The sequence below is a fragment of the Mus musculus genome, chromosome 17 (assembly GCF_000001635.26).
Source record: "Mus musculus strain C57BL/6J chromosome 17, GRCm38.p6 C57BL/6J".
NCBI lineage: Eukaryota > Metazoa > Chordata > Mammalia > Rodentia > Muridae > Mus > Mus musculus.
This window is the reverse complement of record NC_000083.6, coordinates 73878250-73898231: the sequence shown is the minus strand read 5'-3', so window position 1 is coordinate 73898231 and position 19982 is coordinate 73878250. Positions and strand designations below refer to the sequence as shown.

Genomic DNA, 19982 nt, shown 5'->3' with positions numbered 1-19982 from the left:
AAAACATCACACATGGCCGTAGAGAAGTCTTCTCCCTTCTTATTTCTGCTACTGACTAGATAATCCCCCAGGGTATGTCCATTACCAGCATCCTGGGCTCTGAGCTCCTTGTATGTATGAAAATAGCTCATTTTCCCAGCTCAGTGAGACTTCAAGGGGAGGAGGGCTAATGGTGCTGGATTGATATCAGAACATCTGCTTGGCTCTTGAGGTTTATCCAGACTTAAAAAGAAATTCCAGTGTTTTTAAAACGGGCTTATAGATGTCTTAGCCAACCAGACCCCACAAAAAGTGCTCCTTCAAACCCAGCCAGGTTTGACATTCCAGAATCAACAGACTAGAGAGCTTACCAGACTGGGAAGAGGACAGCCAAGTTCCATGATAACCTCTGTCCTAGAGAGTGACATCTCCTTTGTTGCAGGTGGCCAGCAGAGCTCTGAAAATCCCCACTTCCAAGATCCATATAACGGAGACAAGCACTAACACTGTCCCTAACACCTCTCCCACGGCTGCCTCTGCCAGCGCTGACCTCAATGGCCAGGCCATTTATGTAAGTGAGGAGTCTAGCGGAAACCTGAGCCGCTGGGGATGGGCTCTGGGTTTGGGGTGAGGTGTCTCAAGAGGTCTCCTTGATGGTCTGTAATAGAATATTGGCAATGGTCATGACTTCATTCTGCTATTCAGGAGGATGGTCTGGTCCATATGGCCAGCTAATAGAGAGACTCCAGCCTAATCATGTCTATCAAAGCCAGGAATGTTGGATCCAGAGAAGGAGGGGATTAGAATGAAGGCAGTGGATTCTGAGAAGGAATACTACCCTGGGCTGGAACTAGCTAGTTTTAATCCAAGATAGTGGATTAAAATTGATATTTGACTATGGGGTCAGCAGGATCCCAGATACTTGCTTCTTTCTCACATGAGAGATATATCCTCAAACAAGGAGCAGACTAGGAGAGGTACCTCCTGGGAGGGGGGGTGTCCATCAGAAGTTCCCTCTCTGTCAGCCTAGGCATGGTGTCAGGAGGGCTCTCTAAACAAGAGCTAATGGTGGCCTACTGTGCAGACCATTGAGCGGTGTAAGTGGCTTGGGTGTCACCTGGTACAGAGGGCAGAGCACTGATGTGTCTGGTGTCTGGTGGGGTTCCTCCAGGAAGCCTGTCAGACCATACTGAAAAGACTGGAGCCCTTCAAGAAAAAGAATCCCTCAGGCTCCTGGGAGAGCTGGGTAAGTCTGAGCTGGTCTAAGCTGCTTTTTTACAAAGGAAAAGTACATCAGTGACACAGGGCTTTTGTCCCTACCTAACACATGTAGGAGATGATGGCCTAGTCACCTACTTGGAGACAATGAGCTCTGTCTGAGTCACAGGGTAAGAACAAGTTCATTCTTGTGGAGATTAGAGCTCTGGCCTCCCCAAGCCTGGAAGGATGGATTGTTTGTCTTAAGCACCTCCACATGATGGCTTCGCTCACTCAGGTGTGGATCTATACATATATCATCAGGCCCAGTGAGGTGTGTCTTCTTAAAACTCCATGTCTCTGAGGGCTTCCCTGGCAGCCCTCTTACCCAACTTTCAAGTCTGGGGCAACTGAAAATGTCATCCATGAGAGATCTAGATGTCCCAATAGATGCTAGGAGTGATAAAACAGAGAATCTCAATAAGAACGAGCCTAGTTGTCTGAATTCTTTCTAGACTAGATGTGTCTGTATACAAAGAATTTTTAGAGATATTGCACGCCTGTAATCATATGTAGAGACAGAGAGTTCATGAACTAGAGGCTAGCCTGAGATATGCAGAAAGACACTGTCTCAAGAAGTCAAGGGATGGGCATATGCAAGGTCCTAGGTTCAACTTCTAGCAGTGCAAAACACACACACACACACACACACACACACACACACACACACACACACACACACACTGGAGGGACCAAGGAGAGGGACCAAAATGGGACTGTACATGAACTAAATGGTAGTACAACCCATCTCACCAGATTCAGAGAAAACAAGCTTCCATGTCATGTCTACTCTTTTTCCACTCCCTGTCTGATCTTAACTTCCCTTTCCATTCACGTCATTAAGTACCATATGCATTTAATTTAATTCTGGTGGCTTGTGCATAGGTTTGTCAGGCAATTGGAGCATTCTTCACAACAGCCTTGTTGATAATTTTCTTTCACTCAACTTGAGCTTCGTCCAGTGTTACCAGCTATGTAGTCCAGGATTCGTTATGAGCAGGTGACACAGGCTAGTCATCCACAGTCACTAATATAGATATTATATTGTACGTTATTGTACGCCTAGTATAGATGCTAGGTCGAAAACTGTTTTCTCTAAGCCTTTAGTTTCCTCATCTGCAATACGGGAATAACGATGTCTTAGTAGTGGGCTGGGTCTACCACAAATGTCCCTTCCTGATGCCCCTTGTCTTCCTCAGGTCATGGATGCCTACACTAGTGCAGTGAGCTTGTCTGCTACTGGATTTTATAAGTGAGTATGATCCTCATCCTGCCCACTCTCACATGCTGACAGCCCTGAATGCTGGTTGGCCCAGGGCCAGACAAAATCAGCAACCCTAAAACCTTTATCATGTCAGTGGGACTCACGCTGACTTCATTCAGTCTAAAGATGCTTCGTTATGTACAATTACCAACTAAGTATGAGGGGACAAACACGGGAACTGCTGTGTTAGAAGACTCCAGTTCCAGACCTTTGAGTATGCTGTTTCCTAGAAGAAGGGCGAATCTGTGCCGCATTCTATAGGACATGGCACTGAGCTGCACCACGACATGTGTCTGGGCAACCTGCATGTTTCCTTGGGCAGAACACTGGGTTTCTTCATAGTGACTTTCCCTCAGGAGAACAGGAGGATTTAGAGTCTGTGGTCTCTTTACAACATACAGAGTATGGTGGAACTTTGTTAGTGCAGTGAGCCATAGGAGGGAACATACGTATTTGATAGTCTTAAAATTGTATCACTGTGTGATTAGCTAGAGACTCCCCCCATTCCCATTTGGAGTTATAAAAAGATACGATTATAGTTACTGTCCGATTGCTATAATAAATGCCCTGATGAGAACGATGTATGGGAGAAAGGGTTTAGCTCATAAGTCTAAGTTATGGTCCTGCATTAGCAGGAGCCTTAGCGACTGGGTCACAGCACATCCACCATCAGGAGCAGAGAAGAAGCATGCTGGCTTGCTTACACTCAGCTCGCCTCCTTCCCTTTCATACGGTCCAGCGCCCAGCCCATGACATGATGATGCTCACATTGAGGATGGTTTGTTCCCACTCCAATTAACCAAACCAAGAAAATCCCTCATAGATATGTCCAGAGGCCAGACCAATCTAAACGGCCCCTCAGTGAGACTCTGCCCAGATGACTCCAGACAGTATCAAGCTGACAATTAAAACTAGCCATCACCATGTTTCTGGGAAATTTCACTTAAAGCTAGCTTTTCAAGCTTGTTTTAAAATGTCTTGAACGAATATGTGGTTATCACGTACTACACACACACACACACACACACACTCCAATAAGGCTACACCTCCTAATAGTGCCACTCCCTACGGTTGAGCATTCAAGCACAAGACTCAGTCAGGGACAAACCTATTCAAACCACCATAGTCACCTAGATAAACAAGATGAGGTCAGAGGGCAAAGATAGTGAAGTTTCTCCGGGGTTGAGTCCTGTCCCTCAGCCTGCATTAGTTTGGTTTAAGGGTGAGTTCTGGTCATGTAAGCTCATATTATTTCTATGTAGCATATTTTATATGTATATAAGTATTATGTACACGTGTTATATATATTCAAGTAAACATACATTGTATAGTGAATGTATGTACAATATATAATTACATAGGGCTGACATACTTTATGTGAGTACACGTTTATATGGTTCGTATATTATGGCAATTGGACAAAGCACTCAGACCCTGAAAGAGAAACACACATTAACAGAACATTTGTATCTCTTAATAACATTTTCCTCAAGTCACTTGTTGAAGTTCCGAAGGGGCCAGGAGATGGGGAGTGGCTGTTTGGGGCTTCACCCAGGTTGGTAGGACACCCTGCTCTTGTGACCTTTCACCTGAAAATAAGTGATCAGGTGAGCTTGTGAGAACAGCACAATGCTGTCCTGCCCAGAGCCGCAGTGCTGAGGACCTTGGATTGGCTCACTCACTCACTCTTTTAGGGAGCGATTTCCACATCCTCCGTGAGTCCTAGCATATCTGTTTCTGTTATCACTACAGTGCAGAAAGCAGCATGCTTCCGCTAAATGCTGCCAGGTTGTACAGAACACTCATACAACTTTGGAAGACTTAAACATAAGTAGAAGGCTCTGGAATATCTCATTTTCATGACAAGTTCATAATATTCAAAATGTGTGGGCTTTGGAGGAGGATGACTAAGGGGAAAAATAAGACCTTTAGGGCTTACAGATTTATGGGGCAAAAATGTGTATGGAAAGGGGTGGGCTTGTCTAAAACACATAAACGTTTCTCTTTTCTCTTCCAGGACACCCAACCTTGGTTACAGCTTTGAGACAAACTCTGGGAACCCCTTCCACTACTTCAGTTATGGGGTGGCTTGCTCAGAAGTAGAAATTGACTGCTTAACAGGGGACCATAAGGTAAGACATTTGCAACGTATTAGCCTACGAGAAGAAAGACAGTTGGATTGCAATCTGAATGGCTGGCCCAGGCCTGCTCTCTGGTTAGGAAATAAGCTTTACGTCAGAGGCAGGGGATTGCTCCATGAAGGCCACAGAGCACATACCTTAAACCACGAGCCTCATAGTTTCTGCGTCAGCATTTGACTGTTGGTGTGGTGAAAGCCGCCGTGTGGGATGGTGTGGGACTCTGCTCCATAAACGACTACTTCCGCCCACTGAAGTTTAAACTGAAGATAGTTTTTTTTTTCTGTGCCACAAGTATCTTCTTCCTATATTTTTTTCAGTCATTTATTTTTAGATTTTTTTTCTTATTTGGGCGAGTAAACCCAGGGACTCATGCATACAAGGCCAGAACTCAACCAGCTAAATTATATCCTCAGCCCCTCAGCTATTTAATAATGTGGCTATTATCTTACAGGCTCTATTAACCAAGCATGCTTTGGATTCAGCCACAATATACTTTATTGACTGATTTCTCGCAGATCTGCCCAGACTCAGGTTCAAAGCCCTAGTCCCTGGAGACCTTCTCTTACCACTCATTTGTGGATGTGTGGCGAGATCAGCTCTGATCTGCATTTAACTCGGTTGCTAAGATCTCAAATGTCAGCTTTGATATGGCCATCCATATGTGGTGGGGATCCCTGTGTCCACCTGCTTAGGGCTTTGTGCTTGTGAACATGGTATTTGAATTGGGATTTACAATCTAGGAGTTATCAAAGCACACTGTGGGATTTCAGGTATTCTATTCTTCTCAAACTATCTTCCATCCACAGAATCTCCGTACAGATATCGTCATGGATGTTGGTTCCAGCTTGAATCCTGCCATTGATATCGGACAGGTAAGGTGTATGGGAGATCAGGGTGGTAACAGAATAAATAGGCCAGCAATGTGCCCATCCCCACCCTGATAACTGAAGATCAACAGCTACACAACATGTCATTGTTTTTAAGCAGGCCAGAGCATAGTACTTGGGGAACCTCATTTTGAGTAAGAGTTAGGTTGATGATCATCCATCCAACTCTCAATGCAGAAAACAAATAAACATAGATTAACCTGGAAAGGGAAGCCACATGCCCCAGGCACCAGTATAGTGTGTGAGGAACCATTGGATGCTCACATGTAACACACACACACACACACACACTTGTACACACATATACACACACACAGAGGACAAAGGGGGAGGGAGTAAGAGAGGAGGGATAGAAGGAAGGGAGAGGAGGGAAGGGAGGGGAGTATTCGAGTACCTGGGAATAAGCACAGTGGGGAAGGGCAATAGAGACTGGTATTGATGCTTAAGCAGTAGGGTCTGAGCTCAGAAGAACTGGCTGCCTCCCCATTGCCCACTGACCCAGCGATTAGATAAACTACTCTCTAGGACGAAAATGGTAACAAGACTGGGGTGGTAGAGGGATCCGCCAAAAGGCGTGAGCTCAACCATGAGTAGGAAAAGAACTTCCCAAATGAAAACCATTTTTCTATGAATATCCCAAATATGGGATTCATAGAATAGGTCAAGCTGGAGAAGACGAGAGGGAGGAGTCACAATTTGAGACAGATGCATCTGGTAGAAAATATGAGTACACTTGGAAAATATACAAAAGGCTAATCTACTCTTTAGTCAACACACACACACACACACACACACACACACACACACACACACACACTCAGTTGGTCTGCTTGGGGAATGCCCTCTGTAGGCAGGCATTGCATCAAGTACTATGGATACAAAGATTATCAACAGTGCCCTCTTGTGTTTGTTCAGCTCTGGCAGTGCCACATATCACTCTTCTGAGTAGGGATGGGAGAACGGATGGGGACCAACATAGTGTAGTGGATGCTCTAGATCTGTAAGTCATAGCAGGACAGACAAGGGTGGGAACCCAATGAGGCTGGAGGTAAATTTCAAAGGATTGACTACTCCAGAAATGAAATCCCTCCCATGAGCTTGTGTCCTGGTGTTGGATCACTAGTGTCGAGACGGAGACAACATCTCCATCCGCACAGTGGCAGGTTTTAGTGAGAAATGGTATCTACCACTCTGCCGACACATTCTGAACAGAGGGATGCTCTGCTTGAGACCAAGTTCAGTGACAATCCAATAGGGAGGCCTTGGTCCTGTGGCAAGAGCCAGGTAGGAACTGGCCCCTTCCAGGTCCCACTCTAGGTCAGGTTTTACATCCATGGTAGTCATCAGTATCTGTCCTGGGGACTGGAGGGGAGGTGGTAACCATGATAACCTTCTGTCCTGCAGGTAGAAGGGGCATTTGTCCAGGGTCTTGGTCTTTTCACCATGGAGGAGCTGCACTACTCTCCCGAGGGGAGCCTGCACACTCGTGGCCCCAGTACCTACAAGATCCCTGCATTTGGCAGCATCCCCATTGAGTTCAGAGTATCCCTGCTCCGCGACTGCCCCAACAAGAGGGCCATCTATGCATCCAAGGTACGGTGGCTCTGTGCTGCCTTCTAAACTTTAGGAAGGGAGACCACTGCAGGGGAGAAGGAGTTTCAGTCACCTGCCTAGTGGGTCTGCCAGGGATCCCTCCAAAAGAAGGAAGGGGATTGGCACTGACCTTGGTAAGGCAGCAGAGCTGAGAACCAAAGGAATCGGGCTCAGGAGAACACATCTTGATCATATTGGCTGAAGCTGGCTCCTATAGGGAGCCTCAGAGAGATTTCTTAAGCAAATCCTATGGATCAAAGTCTGATCTATGCTGCTCTCTGTCATACAATCACGGTCCTTGATCCTCAGAGATGATTTCATAGATACGGCACCTCTATGTTCTTGTGAGAATATGCAATTTCGCTGCAGAGGAGGGGAGTGTCTTCCAATCCATCCTGTCATCCCCGCTGGTTATTGAGATCCAACCTTAAAGCCTTGCTAACAAGCCTGGGGAATTGTGCACAGAGAGCTTCCTTTATTCCTATCCACAAAAAGCACAGACCATGGTTAAGAATCAACCTAGCTTAGCAATGTAGTCCTGTGTCTCTGAGGAAGGAAAACCATAACTTGTATCTGATGAAACATTTTCTCAGGTCATGGTTCACTATCCTGCTGAGGGTGGGTAGGGTCTGGAACACATTGTGACCTTGGCCATGGGTTCTTACAAAATACCATGTGTTAGGGTCACTAGATCCATGAGAAAAATGTATCTCTGAGGATCATAACCTCAGAAATTTTGGTTCTGTAGTCCAAGAAGGCAGAACCTCAAAACATAGGTTTTAATAAGTTTCCTTGATTCTGATGCAGGTGGTCTTGCACCTATGCCTCACAGGGAAGAAAAGTCAATCTCTATTAGGAGATGCATGCAATCCTAGAAGATCTGTATATGTAATTACAGTGCATATTTAGCGTTGCTGTCAAGGATGCAGGTAGACTATTCCCGTGGGCTAGTAACTGAGGGAGAGGCTAAAACTTATGCCAAGTTTTTGATCTATAAAACAGTAGCCAGGCATGGTGGTGCATATCTGTAATCCTGGTATTTCCAAGGCTGAGGTAGGAAAATTACTAAAAGTTCAGGGACAACCTGGGTTACACAGTGAGTACCAAGGCCAGGCAGGGCTTCATAGCCAAACTTTCTCAGTAATAAAAATGATTATTTAACATAACTTTCAAAGATACATCATATAATTATGTCACGTGCAGTTTTCTGGTATTGTTGGAGAAAATTACATAGTATGAGCTAAAAGAAAAGTCTTATGAAGATCAGTCCTTTAAGAAGTAGCTTCTCAGGCCTTTATTAGTTTTGGCTGGCTCTTCTTGGCTTGTTCGCTGTGGGGAGCGGGTGTGGCGGCAGTCCCAAAGGCGCCAGGGACTGCAGCTAAGTCATATGACTTGCACCTGACTTCCTCATATAAGACACAAACATCTTGAGTGCTGCGCAGGTGTACCAGGATACAGATGAATCCAATTTGGTGGAGATTTGCCCCTGCTGCCCTGATTAGCTGAAGCCTCGTGACTGGCGAGGGGGCATGGCCTGCAGTGCGTGGATGAGAGAGAGTATAAAAGGAGTGAGAGGCCCAGGGTTCGGGGGAGATATATAAACAAGGGAGATATAAAAACAGGGGAGATATAAACAGGGGAGATATAAACAAGGGAGATATATGGAGAAAGAAGAAACAGGACTGAATAAATGTGTGCAGAAGGATCCTGTAGCAGCGTCGTTCTTCCTGGCCTGTTGAGCGCGCGCGACAGTTGGTGCCGAAACCCGGGACGAGAAGACCTGGGACGAGAAAACCCGGGAAAAGAAACATCTTCAGGCATGAGTGAAGACCCCCTGCTACAGGGAGGATTCAGAACTGCATAACGGGGAAGAAGGGGTTAATAAAGGTTCCCGTAAAACAGACTGTTGAGAAGGATCCGGCGTGGATTCAGAACTCTTCAGCTGGGGAAAGGTACTGATGAAGAGAAAGAAGAAAGATGAAGACTGAATAAACTGCTGTTAGAAGGACTGGTGGTCGCGTCGTTCTTGCTGGTCGAGAGCGGGCGTGACAATTGGTGGCCCGTACGGGGAACCGACTCCCCCACCGAGTTCAGAACTTTCAGCAGTCAGTGGTTGCCGGCAGGGTAAGTTCACGGTGAGTGAAACTTGTGACCCCAGGAGTTTGGGAAGGACCTCGGATAAAATAGAGGTGAGCATAAAGTTGCCAGGAAGTAGGCACAAAGTAACCCAGGAGTTTGGGAAGGACCTTGGATAAAATAGAGGTAAGCATTAAGTTGCCAGGAAGCAGGCACAAGGTAACGAAAGGTTCCTGGCTTTGGGACAAGTTAAGGTTCCCGGTTTGGGGACAAGTTAAGGAACTATGATAACCTCAGTGTAGTGATCAATAGATCCTCGCTGTGTAGTTATGCTTTTTTCTCCCGTTGACCCTTTGTGGGTAGGTCTGATAGTTTTGGTCTTGCTTGTTCTGATATATGGACTCTGTTACTGTTTGAAACTGTGTGTAGAGGCAGTCAAGACAGGTCAGAAAATCCTTACAGAGCAACAAGAAAGTATGTCGGAAGAGGAAAAGGGCTTAAAAAGAAAAAGGAAAAAGAAAGGAGACACAGTGTTATCAGGTGGACAGAAAGGACAAAATAAAAGAGTTGAGGCAGAGGAGGAAGGCGAATTAGCTTTTGCTCCCCCTCCCTATGCCTCCTCGTCAGCCATCTATGGGCAGACCTTCTGTCCGGAGGTCTGGAAAGAGGATAGATTCTCCTTGCTGGGATGTCCTATTTTCACTGATCAAGCTGAATTTGCATGGGATAGAGATATGCTGCTTGATCAAGGTCGATTTGCACAACAACAGTCAGGATATCCAGTGCAGGTGTTTAAGCAGGTAAATCAGATTGCCATAAGGGCACAGAAATCATTGCCCAACAGGGGGGAAGCTAATGAAAACTTGACTCTCATATTGACTCCCCAGATGGACACACAGGTGATTGAGGTTATGGTCTCATCACCACGAGGTATTGTGTCCATCCCCCCTGGGGATCGAGTAGATCAGGTGTTGATGTGGGCGAGAGGGTCTGTTTGTGTGTTTCCACAGGACCAGACAGAACCTCTTTGGGTGCCGGAGAGATTGATGAGACGCTGCAAGAATGAGGCTCCTGATCCAGTTGCCCCTGTGGATGTGGTGGATGATCCCACAAGCACAAAGGATGGAGCCGAGATGAGAGATCCTTTCGGTATTCCAGAAGCCGATACCAGCTCGACATGACGTTTAAATTTTCCCATGCCTTTTTGATCCCTGAATTCCCCTTAAAGAGATAGCCCCTCTGGCTATCTATCCCTTGCTTCAGGGAAGATGAGCGGGGATGAGAGCCCTGGGATGTATGCTTGTTATAGTGTGTGTGTGTTTTGTGTTTGGCACATGTGTTAGGTGCAGAGTGTGCGGTCCGCACTTTCGCTATGGTAGCATAGGCTTTTGCTGCAGTGGAGGCGGGACAATCTCCTCAGATTCGGTTTGCCGCTCTAAAAGAAATTATGCTGCGTTATGCCGTGGGGTGCGAGGCTAAGCACTGCACAGAGGATAGCTTGCTGTTGGCATCCTGTGGAAGGCACGTCTGATTGCATGAAGGTTCAGTGTCCTAGTTCCCTTCCCCCAGGAAAAACGACACGGGAGCTGGCCAAGACCTCTCTGGGTGATGAGCCTAAGGGATGGTTTTGTGTAGGGCCCCTATGCTTGCACACTGGGGATCAGACCTCTACCTTCACCCATGAGGCTTGCTTGCAGCAATTAAGATCTGGCCATAGGTTAATTAACATCCTGGCCTTTTGATGCACCTGCCGCAAGCAAAACACAATCTCCCCAGGTGTGGCTTGGCATGATAGAGAGGTAGTCAGTGATAAGACTCCCTGGGCATGTCACCAACCTAAGACAGGGATCAAACCAATGCTGTTTGTCACCCAAGGACGGGTAAGGGGCATGGCTGCGGGGGGCTATCTACAGACATTCTCTCTGCCAAAAAAGAAAAAAGGGGGAATTGTGGGGAGCGGGTGTGGCGGCAGTCCCAAAGGCGCCAGGGACTGCAGCTAAGTCATATGACTTGCACCTGACTTCCTCATATAAGACACAAACATCTTGAGTGCTGCGCAGGTGTACCAGGATACAGATGAATCCAATTTGGTGGAGATTTGCCCCTGCTGCCCTGATTAGCTGAAGCCTCGTGACTGGCGAGGGGGCATGGCCTGCAGTGCGTGGATGAGAGAGAGTATAAAAGGAGTGAGAGGCCCAGGGTTCGGGGGAGATATATAAACAAGGGAGATATAAAAACAGGGGAGATATAAACAGGGGAGATATAAACAAGGGAGATATATGGAGAAAGAAGAAACAGGACTGAATAAATGTGTGCAGAAGGATCCTGTAGCAGCGTCGTTCTTCCTGACTAGTTGAGCGCGCTCGACAGTTCGCTGTGGTTGCATCAGAGCTGGGTGCAGTTGTTCCCGGACATCACTTGGTATCTCAGTGCAGGGCTCATGGCCTGGCCTCCTGGGTCAGTGTGATGATGTTAAAGTCTGGTTGATTCTCTGTTCTATATTCTGTCCTTTCAGGCTGTCGGCGAGCCACCTCTTTTCCTGGCTTCTTCGATCTTCTTTGCCATCAAAGATGCCATCCGCGCAGCTCGAGCTCAGCACGGAGACAGTAACGCCAAACAGCTCTTCCAGCTAGACAGCCCCGCCACTCCGGAGAAGATCCGAAACGCTTGTGTGGATCAGTTCACCACCCTGGTAGGATACTTGGACAAATTCCCACCCCACCCTGGGATGGATAGGGGCCAGCTGGCAGACTTGAGGGGAAGGTGCTGCAGCGGGGAGAACTCTCAGCCTCTGTTTTACCCCGCTGGCCTTGGGGTCAAGGATCGCTTTCCCTGAGCCATGTGTGACACTGAGTTGAACTTGCAAGAGAATAGTGACCCCCCCCTTTGAAATTGCCGCTTGTACATGGACTTCTTTCTCGGTGGGAGGGATGAGGTGCGTACAGACCTTTGAGACCTGGGAATGTTACCATTTTCCAGCTGGCTTCAGGTAACGGGAAGATCTGCAGAACACCCAGTCTTTGCTGCTAATCACTATCACCTGGGTGACTCCCCTGTTAAAAACACCGTGTGAGGGCTGTGGAGAGGGAAGGGAAAGGAAATAATATGATTGGTTAATGATGTTTCTTTCAACATTACCATTTGCCCTCCTGATACGGGGGCACGTAGATAGGTACGCTCAAGGACTTTGCAGGGTTTTTTTTTTTTGGGGGGGGGCAGACGGCCACACTATGTGGTGACTGACTTCCACCCTGGAGAGGCGCGTAGTAGCAGAACAGTAGCAGTAATCTTGCTACTGTTAATGACTGTAAAGTAAATATCTGATGTGCAGGATATCTGATGTGCAGGATATCTGATGTGCAGGATATCTGATGTGCAGGATATCTGATATGCAGGATATCTGATATGCAGGATAATCTGATGTGCAGGATAATCTGATATGCAGGATATCTGATATGCAGGATATCTGATATGCAGGATATCTGATATGCAGGATAATCTGATGTGCAGGATAATCTGATATGCAGGATATCTGATATGCAGGATATCTGATATGCAGCCTCCTAAGGGGCCATGACCTATAGGTTGAGAACTTCAGTAGAGGAATTCTATGGTCTTCAGGACCCTTCCCTTTGGGAAGCCCCTTGGTTTTACTTTAGATGGGCGATGCCAGGTGAAAGGAGAACTTGCTAGGAGCACTTTCCCCCCCACAGGATCTCAGCGCTAGCCTAGCCTACATTGTATGATACAGTAGCTATGCACAGAGAGCTCTGATTATACTCAAAGCCCCTGTTGGATTGGCAGATGGGTGGATTTTGACATTTCACAGCCTGTAGGTTTATAGGTAAAGTGAGTACTTGTTGCCCCCAATATGACAGGCATGAGGTGTGGACAGGAGAGTCCTCATGGCAGGAAAATCTGACACCCAGACCTCTATTCTAAGAGTGAAGGAGACAGGTAGATTCCCAGGCAGGCCATTATCGTGCCTGCTGATAGCTTTAGCTCGGAGGTGAGAACTGGAGAGCACGTCTTACGCTATGCTACTTTATTCCCAGGACCCAGAACCCAACACGTTACCATTGCTCCTGGTTACCCGAGCCCTGTATCTTTAACAAGAGTGGTACCTATGGGCAGGTGGCGAAGTAGGCTTTTTGCAAGGAATGGGATGCAAAACTCAATCATTTAAAGAGGCCCACGGATGCCTCCAACCTAGATCAAAGACTCTCTTCTCTGTAGCAGCGCTCCGGTGATTACAAAGCTCCTCTGTGGGCTCATGTGAACATCTGATTCCACATGACAGTTGTGCTTCCTAAGGACAGCAAGTGCCGTGCATAAAGAGACCACCAGACTGGCTGCTACATCAGACATGCTCAGTAAAAATAAAGGAAGGACTAGGAACTTAAGGGGTCCTGTGCTGGGGTGTCGTCCTTAGCTGAGACTATAAAATGGGGTTTGGTCTTGGCATGGTGTTGGTTGTGGTGTCTCTGTGATAGAGTGGGAGGGACACCATAGAAGAAACATGGCAATGACAATTCTTTCATTTCTTCCTAGTGTGCCACTGGAACACCAGAAAACTGTAAATCCTGGTCCGTGAGGATCTGAAAAGGAGGCTCCCCAGTATGGTTTTATACTACAGCCCTGATTCCTCGGAATGTCAAGTGCATACCGTAGTATCCAGATTTCCACACATCCCATGGGGACTCAGCAGGATGGCATTTTCAAGAAAATGGACAATTGTGATCCAAATCATGAGTTGCAAACAAACCAATAAGCAAACGGGGAGCTGCTGGCCCAAGTGGCAGTTTTGAGTAATTCTGGGTAATTCTGAGTCCATTTTTGATCACATATTTGAAATGAGGTTAGCAAGGGTTTGCATTATGTCCCTACTCGCCACATGGCCTGTGTAACTAAGATTCTCACACACCTCCTGACGCTGAAACCAACGTTTCTCTAGATCTGCATGCTTTCTTCAGAGAGCTTATATCTGCCAAGCCACCAAGGGCCGTGTTGTAACCGCAGCTGCACACTCATAGTCTTCAGTGGAATAGTGTGTGTGTGTGTGTGGGGGGGGGGGATTAAAACCTCCAACTGCCTTTACATCATAGAAGACAATAAAACATGATAATGAATGTGGGGTTAATTCCAGGTCTGTTGAGCTACTAAGGTTAGATTATTCTCTGGTGCAAAACTCCAACCAATCTAATCATTGAGTGCCTACAGCGCGCTGGGTCTCTTCTCTCCTCCCATTTATGTATACATAAGATTCTGTTTAAGGACTTCCCTGAGAATAATTTTCTCCTAGAAACTGTGATACTGAGGTCAATATCAGTCAGAGGGGAAAGCCCGAGTTCGACTTCACATGTGTGCCGTTCAAATGCCTTCTCTTCCTCTGATGCATTTTATTGGGAAATGAAAGACTTAGACCACAATAATCACTAGGATCTCCCCCTGCTCTAAGTCTATAAATACATGACCCGAAAACTCCTGTTACGTAAGGGAGCTGCAGCGATCAAAGACTTGGCCCCCTTTGCTCTTATGCAATGTCTGGGCCGAATGAACCCTGCGTAGATTCTTCCATTTGCTCGCAGTTGGTAAAGAGAACAGGAAAGATAAGCCCCCCCCCCCGTCCCCCCCACTGCCCAGGCAGGAGATTCCAGCACAGCACAGTACTGAATGGACGAGGTAATGGGGTCAGCGGCTTCCTTTCAAGCCCCCAGCCTGCCAGACACAGTCTTCATGTCTGGCCACGGGAGGAGCACAGGCAGAAACGATGCAGATGCAGACGGTCATGTCTGATGTCCTAATAAATGTGTCCGTTAGCTGTTTGCCATATGAGAGATGCTTAGAGGTTCTCCCATCAAATGCTAGCATCTTCCATAGCTAGTCATTATTTCTAAAATGAGTGAGCTTGTGCATGTGTATACACATGCACACGCGCACACACACACACACACACACACACACACACACGCACACACACGCACGAGCGCACGTGCACATGCATGCATGCATGCACATGCCACATTCTCTTTTTCCTCCTTCCCTCCCCCTTATCTTTTTGGGATAAGATCCCAGGCTAGCTTCAAACTTATTATATAGCTGAACATAACCTTCAACTTACAGTCCCCCTGCCAATTGCTAGGATTGCAGGCATCTGCCACCTTGTCCCACTTATGGGATGTTGGCATGAAACCTGGGGCTTTGTGAACATAAGCACTTTATAATGGAGCAACCTCCCGCCTACAAACACCTTTCAATGTAGTCTAGATATGCTGTTCTTACAACATGGCAGAGGTTGGCAATGCTTTAAACACCGAGCTGGTATTTACACTGAGCTATACAGACCTGGTTCAGATGATTTTCCGCAAGGTTGTGAGATGTACCCTTCGTTAATGAGGTTCTACTGAGTGAACAGTGAATGACTGGAATTCCCTTGTGTGCTGAGGTTGACGCAGGAACCCTGTTCAGGGGAACTCACGCAGAAATTTGTGGACTAGAACTCTCCATGCTACTCTGAGGTGTTGACTTCCTCAGATATCTTGCCTTTCCTTCTGTCTTACCTTAATCCACATGGTGCCTCAAGTCTGTGGAGTGAGGTCCCTCAGTCTCTCCCAGGGCTAACCAGCGTTGACAGCAATGTGACACTACAGCCTCTAGAGGGCGGTAGAAGCCCGAGGATAAGGCAGGCTTCTCCAGATGGCCCGGCAGTGTGGCATCTGTGGTTATTACTAGGACACTGACTTAGGATCCGGGAGTGGATCAGATATCCTCACGGGCTTCCCCGGGAGCTGGGTTTGAACCTGACAAGCTGACAAAAATCTTCTCAAAGGAGCTTTTTCAAGACACGGGTCAGTCGTGGGAGGGTGACAGCCAGATGGAAGGCTAGCAGGGGAAGGCAATTCTTGTTTTTTTTTTTTTGAACATCTGCAACATGCCATGTGCCAAATTTAATGCTTTATCTACAGAGCCTCATTTAATCCTCCAAGTGGCCCTAAGGGGCAGGTACTCTAATCCCTGTAAGCACACGAGTGACAAGCCTTACTCTCACCGTGCCAGTAGTGAGGGGTCTTAGTCAAGACTGCTTCCTTCTAGAAGCCCACCAGAACCAGGGGTAGCTCTTCTGCCTAAAAGGCTGACAGACCTGACATACCATGGAGGGGATCAATCTGATTATCAGAAAAGCCCAGGGTCCCTGATGTGCAGGATAATGGGAGCTAAGGCATCAGAATGCCTGCCTGCTCACTTGCACGTGGGGTAAGGACTCCCATATTGGCGTGGATAAGATAGTGAGTGACTTGAGGTAAGGGAAGCCTTGAATGCTCATCCCACTCTGGGTAAGGTGGCTGGGGTGCAGCGAGGAGAGGGCGGGATGGAGGTCTTCAGGAGGAACCCTGGGCAAAAGATAAGAACAGAAATAGTCCGGGCTGATTGATTTATGCCTGGGAACATCCCCGAGCCCGTGATATTTTTATCTTTAGCTGACAGAGCACTTGGAAGACCAGCACTGCCTGTTTTGGATCTTGCAGCTTCCTTGAATGGCTGAGGCCTGAGATTGCCCTCATGGCCCCAGACCCAGGAAGCTGTGCTTTTGTTTTTTTCCTCTATCCTGAGGTAGAGAAGGGCATGTCCCTAAGTTGGAAGACAGACTCTATGACTCTCCTGTCACCTGAAACAAAGCAGCCATTGACACTAGTGGAAGTGACAGCCTCTGCCCAAAGGGATTCTGACGTCATCTCTGCCCTTGAACTTCCAAGGCCTTGCTTACAATCCCCCAGACCAACTAACTCAGCATCCTAAAGCTGGAAGGAACATGGAGACCATAGAATATGAGTTCACAAGGTGGGAGTGGGGGCGGGGGTGGAGGTAGCCAGCTGGGTCTAGATCTCCAAAGCCATTTAATGGCAGAGCCAGGCTTACGATACAGCCTCTCAACTCCGAGTTCCTGCTTTTCCAACAAAACCACGAGTCTGCTAATTAGGTGGGCCTTCTCTTCTGTAGCCTTCACTCTAAGAGCTGGGAGGTGACCAGAACCTGGTTTTCCCTGCTTGGAGAGGAGATGAAGGACCAAGCTGAGCACCGTGATAAACGGGAATGTTTGATTGCTGTGCCTCTACGCCCGGGCTCTGGGAACAAGATTCTAACTCTTCCTTACTTTGCAAGTGGAGAGGAAAGCATTAAGTGCAAGAACACTATCTCATTCCGAAAGCAAGGTGCCAACTTGTCACATGAGGAACTGTGTGAGGGCGTGGTGGAGAACTGGTTTTGCCTCCTGTAGCGTATTGTCGACGTGAAAGGGATACAGCACTCGAGTATTACATTTGAGAGGCTCTGCAGAGGTTTCTTTGAAGCCAGAAGGCTGTATATTGCCCTTGACAAAGAGAGGAGAGCATTCGTAGGTGTGTATGTACGTCTATGTGTGTGGGGACGCTGGTGGTGGGGGATCTTTCCAACCAGGGAGAAAAGGAGGGAGACTCGTGAAGAGCATTTGGAGATCCACTTGGGCAGGTGTGGTCAAGTCAACTTGAGGCCTCAGGACGGTGAGAGGCACAAGGCCAGGGTCAGGAGCACTCCTGCAGTTTGGCACAGCAAGGGGACCAGTAGACCAGGTAGGGTGGGGCCACTCAGGATGATCATCTGGAGGGTTTAGTGTCACCCCAATGGGAAAAGGAGCTAGCACTGTACGAGGCCACAGGCTCCAGTGTGGCCACAGGGAATGTACTGGGTACTCTTTTATGGCTTGACCTCTCCCCTTCCCATCTCCCTTTCAGTATGGAGGAAAAGTAGCAGTCCTTCCTCGCCTGGGGGCTCCGTGAACAGGAGCAAGACCAAGGGTTCTCATCTTGGGATTGTTTTCGTTCTGACATATTCCTCCTTCAGTCTGGGGTCCTGGAGTGTCTCTTGGACAATCTGAGTGGCCTGTGCTTGGGTTCCCTGTTTGGCTAATGGTCCTAATGCATGAATTATCACTAAGTGTTGTTGAACCAGCGTGTGTGTGTGTGTGTGTGTGTGTGTGTGTGTGTGTGTGTGTGTGTTCCTGTGTTCCGACTAGGTAGCATATTTTCAGTTGCCCTCCTAGGTGGGTACATCCCTGTGGACACTTCTTTCTCTTGCTTTCCACCCAGGATAGGCTGGCACAGTGACACAGGAGACTCTGGTAGCTCTGGTAGCTCTCCGGTGTCAGAAACAAACACCCACAGCCTGCCCAAGCCCTTGTCCTTCTGCTCCCTTTTCTCTGGCAAGTTTATTTTGCTCACCTAAATCTCAGTCCATTCACATGTAAAATAGTACCATGAGCTCATCAGGCTTGCCTGGCTGTTGTGAGGAGTGAATGAGGTCAGGGATGGGGATGGGGGTGGGGGTGGAGGGGTGGGGGTGGGGCCAAGGCAGGAGAGCTGGGATACAGCTCAATGGTGGAGCACATGCCTAGCATGCATAAGGCCTTGGGTTCCACCTCCAGAGCAGTCACCTCCACCACCACCTGCCAAACTTACTTTGTAGGCAGCAGAATTCTCAGAGTTGCCAAAGACATACTATTGAGCATCAGGGGGTGTGGAGCGATGGGGAACAGGCAAGCATGGATAACTGCGGGGCCCCGGACCAGGTGTGGCCAGCTTCTATCATTACACACTGACATATAGGACACAGTGGTGGACGATCACGTGTCATACATGATAGTGAAAGATGATCGTGTGTCTCAGTTCCGGTGACTTTCCCTGGGAGGAAGACGGCCTCTCGGCTCCCCACAGCTGAGTAGAACAAATGAGATTGGACAAGGAGCCCATCAGCCTTGCCCATCTGGTGCCATAACCCTTTATTCCGACTTGCAGCCATATTTGTCTTATTTGTAAATTTACATCTTAGGACCAGGTACATATGTGCTAAAATTCCAAGCACCTTTAGACTCCTTTCGAACAGTCAGAAGTTTTCTTTTTTCTTCCTGTTCTTTTTTTTTCCTTTTCTTTCTATTCTATCATGTCAGTATCCATCACGTTAGCTATTCTTTCTCACATCTGCAATAGCCTCAGGTTCGCATTCCCGTTTCTAACTGTCATAGCGACTCATTTTATTAAACAATAACCATCCATCCAGGCAGTGAGCCATCCTCCCAGCAAAAATTTAGCACTAACTGTACACTAGCTATTCTGTGGTGTTCTGAAAGGAAAATGAAGACGAGCCAGTATCACAGAACCCAGGAAGAGAGTGATGTCCTACGCAGAAACAATAGTAAGCTCGGGTAGACTACAGCAATGGCTGGACACTCTCTGGAGCTGAGTGACAGGAAAAGTCCCAGGAAGAAATACTCACCTGTGGTTGGAGGAGTCAGGATGTTTATGAAAGTAGCCTTTGTAACGATGCTAAATGATATTCCACGTTTCAATTAACTTCAGGTTACTATGATAAAATACCTGAGGCAGTTTATCTAATTAACAGTTACGGAGGTTCAAGTCTGTGACTGGGCAGTGCTATTGCTTTGGGCCTCTGGCAGGGCATGTGGCTGAAGGATGCGGTGGAACAAATACCAACATTCGAGCTGCAATATGAGGGCAGGGGAGCCCATTGGCATAGCTTCAATGATACAGGACCACTTACTATGACAAGGCTATTGGATGCAACTCCATCACTCTGCATCTTTTCCGTTGAGACAGCCATCTCCCCCAGAATCTGGAGCTCGTGTTTTTACAGCTAGGCTGGAAGCCAGCAAGTCCCAGTGATCCCTCCTGTTCCCCACATACTACTTGGAGTTGAGGTTTCAGATGTGCAAGGCATGCCCAGTTTGCTATATAG

The 19982-nt window shown here is 47.5% G+C and overlaps 1 protein-coding gene across 3 annotated transcripts in view; it reads left to right on the top strand.

Annotated features, from left to right (window-relative positions):
* The window catches only part of Xdh (xanthine dehydrogenase), a 66503-nt gene extending 52166 nt beyond the window's left edge, over nucleotides 1-14337 (top strand). The window contains exons 29-37 of one of the 3 annotated variants that reach the window (XR_003952104.1): nucleotides 422-550; nucleotides 1151-1225; nucleotides 2436-2488; nucleotides 4518-4632; nucleotides 5448-5513; nucleotides 6933-7121; nucleotides 8822-10346; nucleotides 11713-11889; nucleotides 13749-14326. Coding sequence is in view for 2 of the 3 variants with exons in the window: in NM_011723.3 (NP_035853.2) it covers nucleotides 422-550; nucleotides 1151-1225; nucleotides 2436-2488; nucleotides 4518-4632; nucleotides 5448-5513; nucleotides 6933-7121; nucleotides 11713-11889; nucleotides 13749-13799 (855 nt within the window). In the remaining variant the exon portion in view is untranslated. Of the gene's footprint in view, nucleotides 1-421; nucleotides 551-1150; nucleotides 1226-2435; nucleotides 2489-4517; nucleotides 4633-5447; nucleotides 5514-6932; nucleotides 7122-8821; nucleotides 10347-11712; nucleotides 11890-13748 lie in introns of all 3 variants that reach the window. The other 2 variants (NM_011723.3, XM_011246381.1) reach the window with 2 other exon arrangements.
* The last annotated feature ends 5645 nt before the right edge of the window (nucleotides 14338-19982 follow it).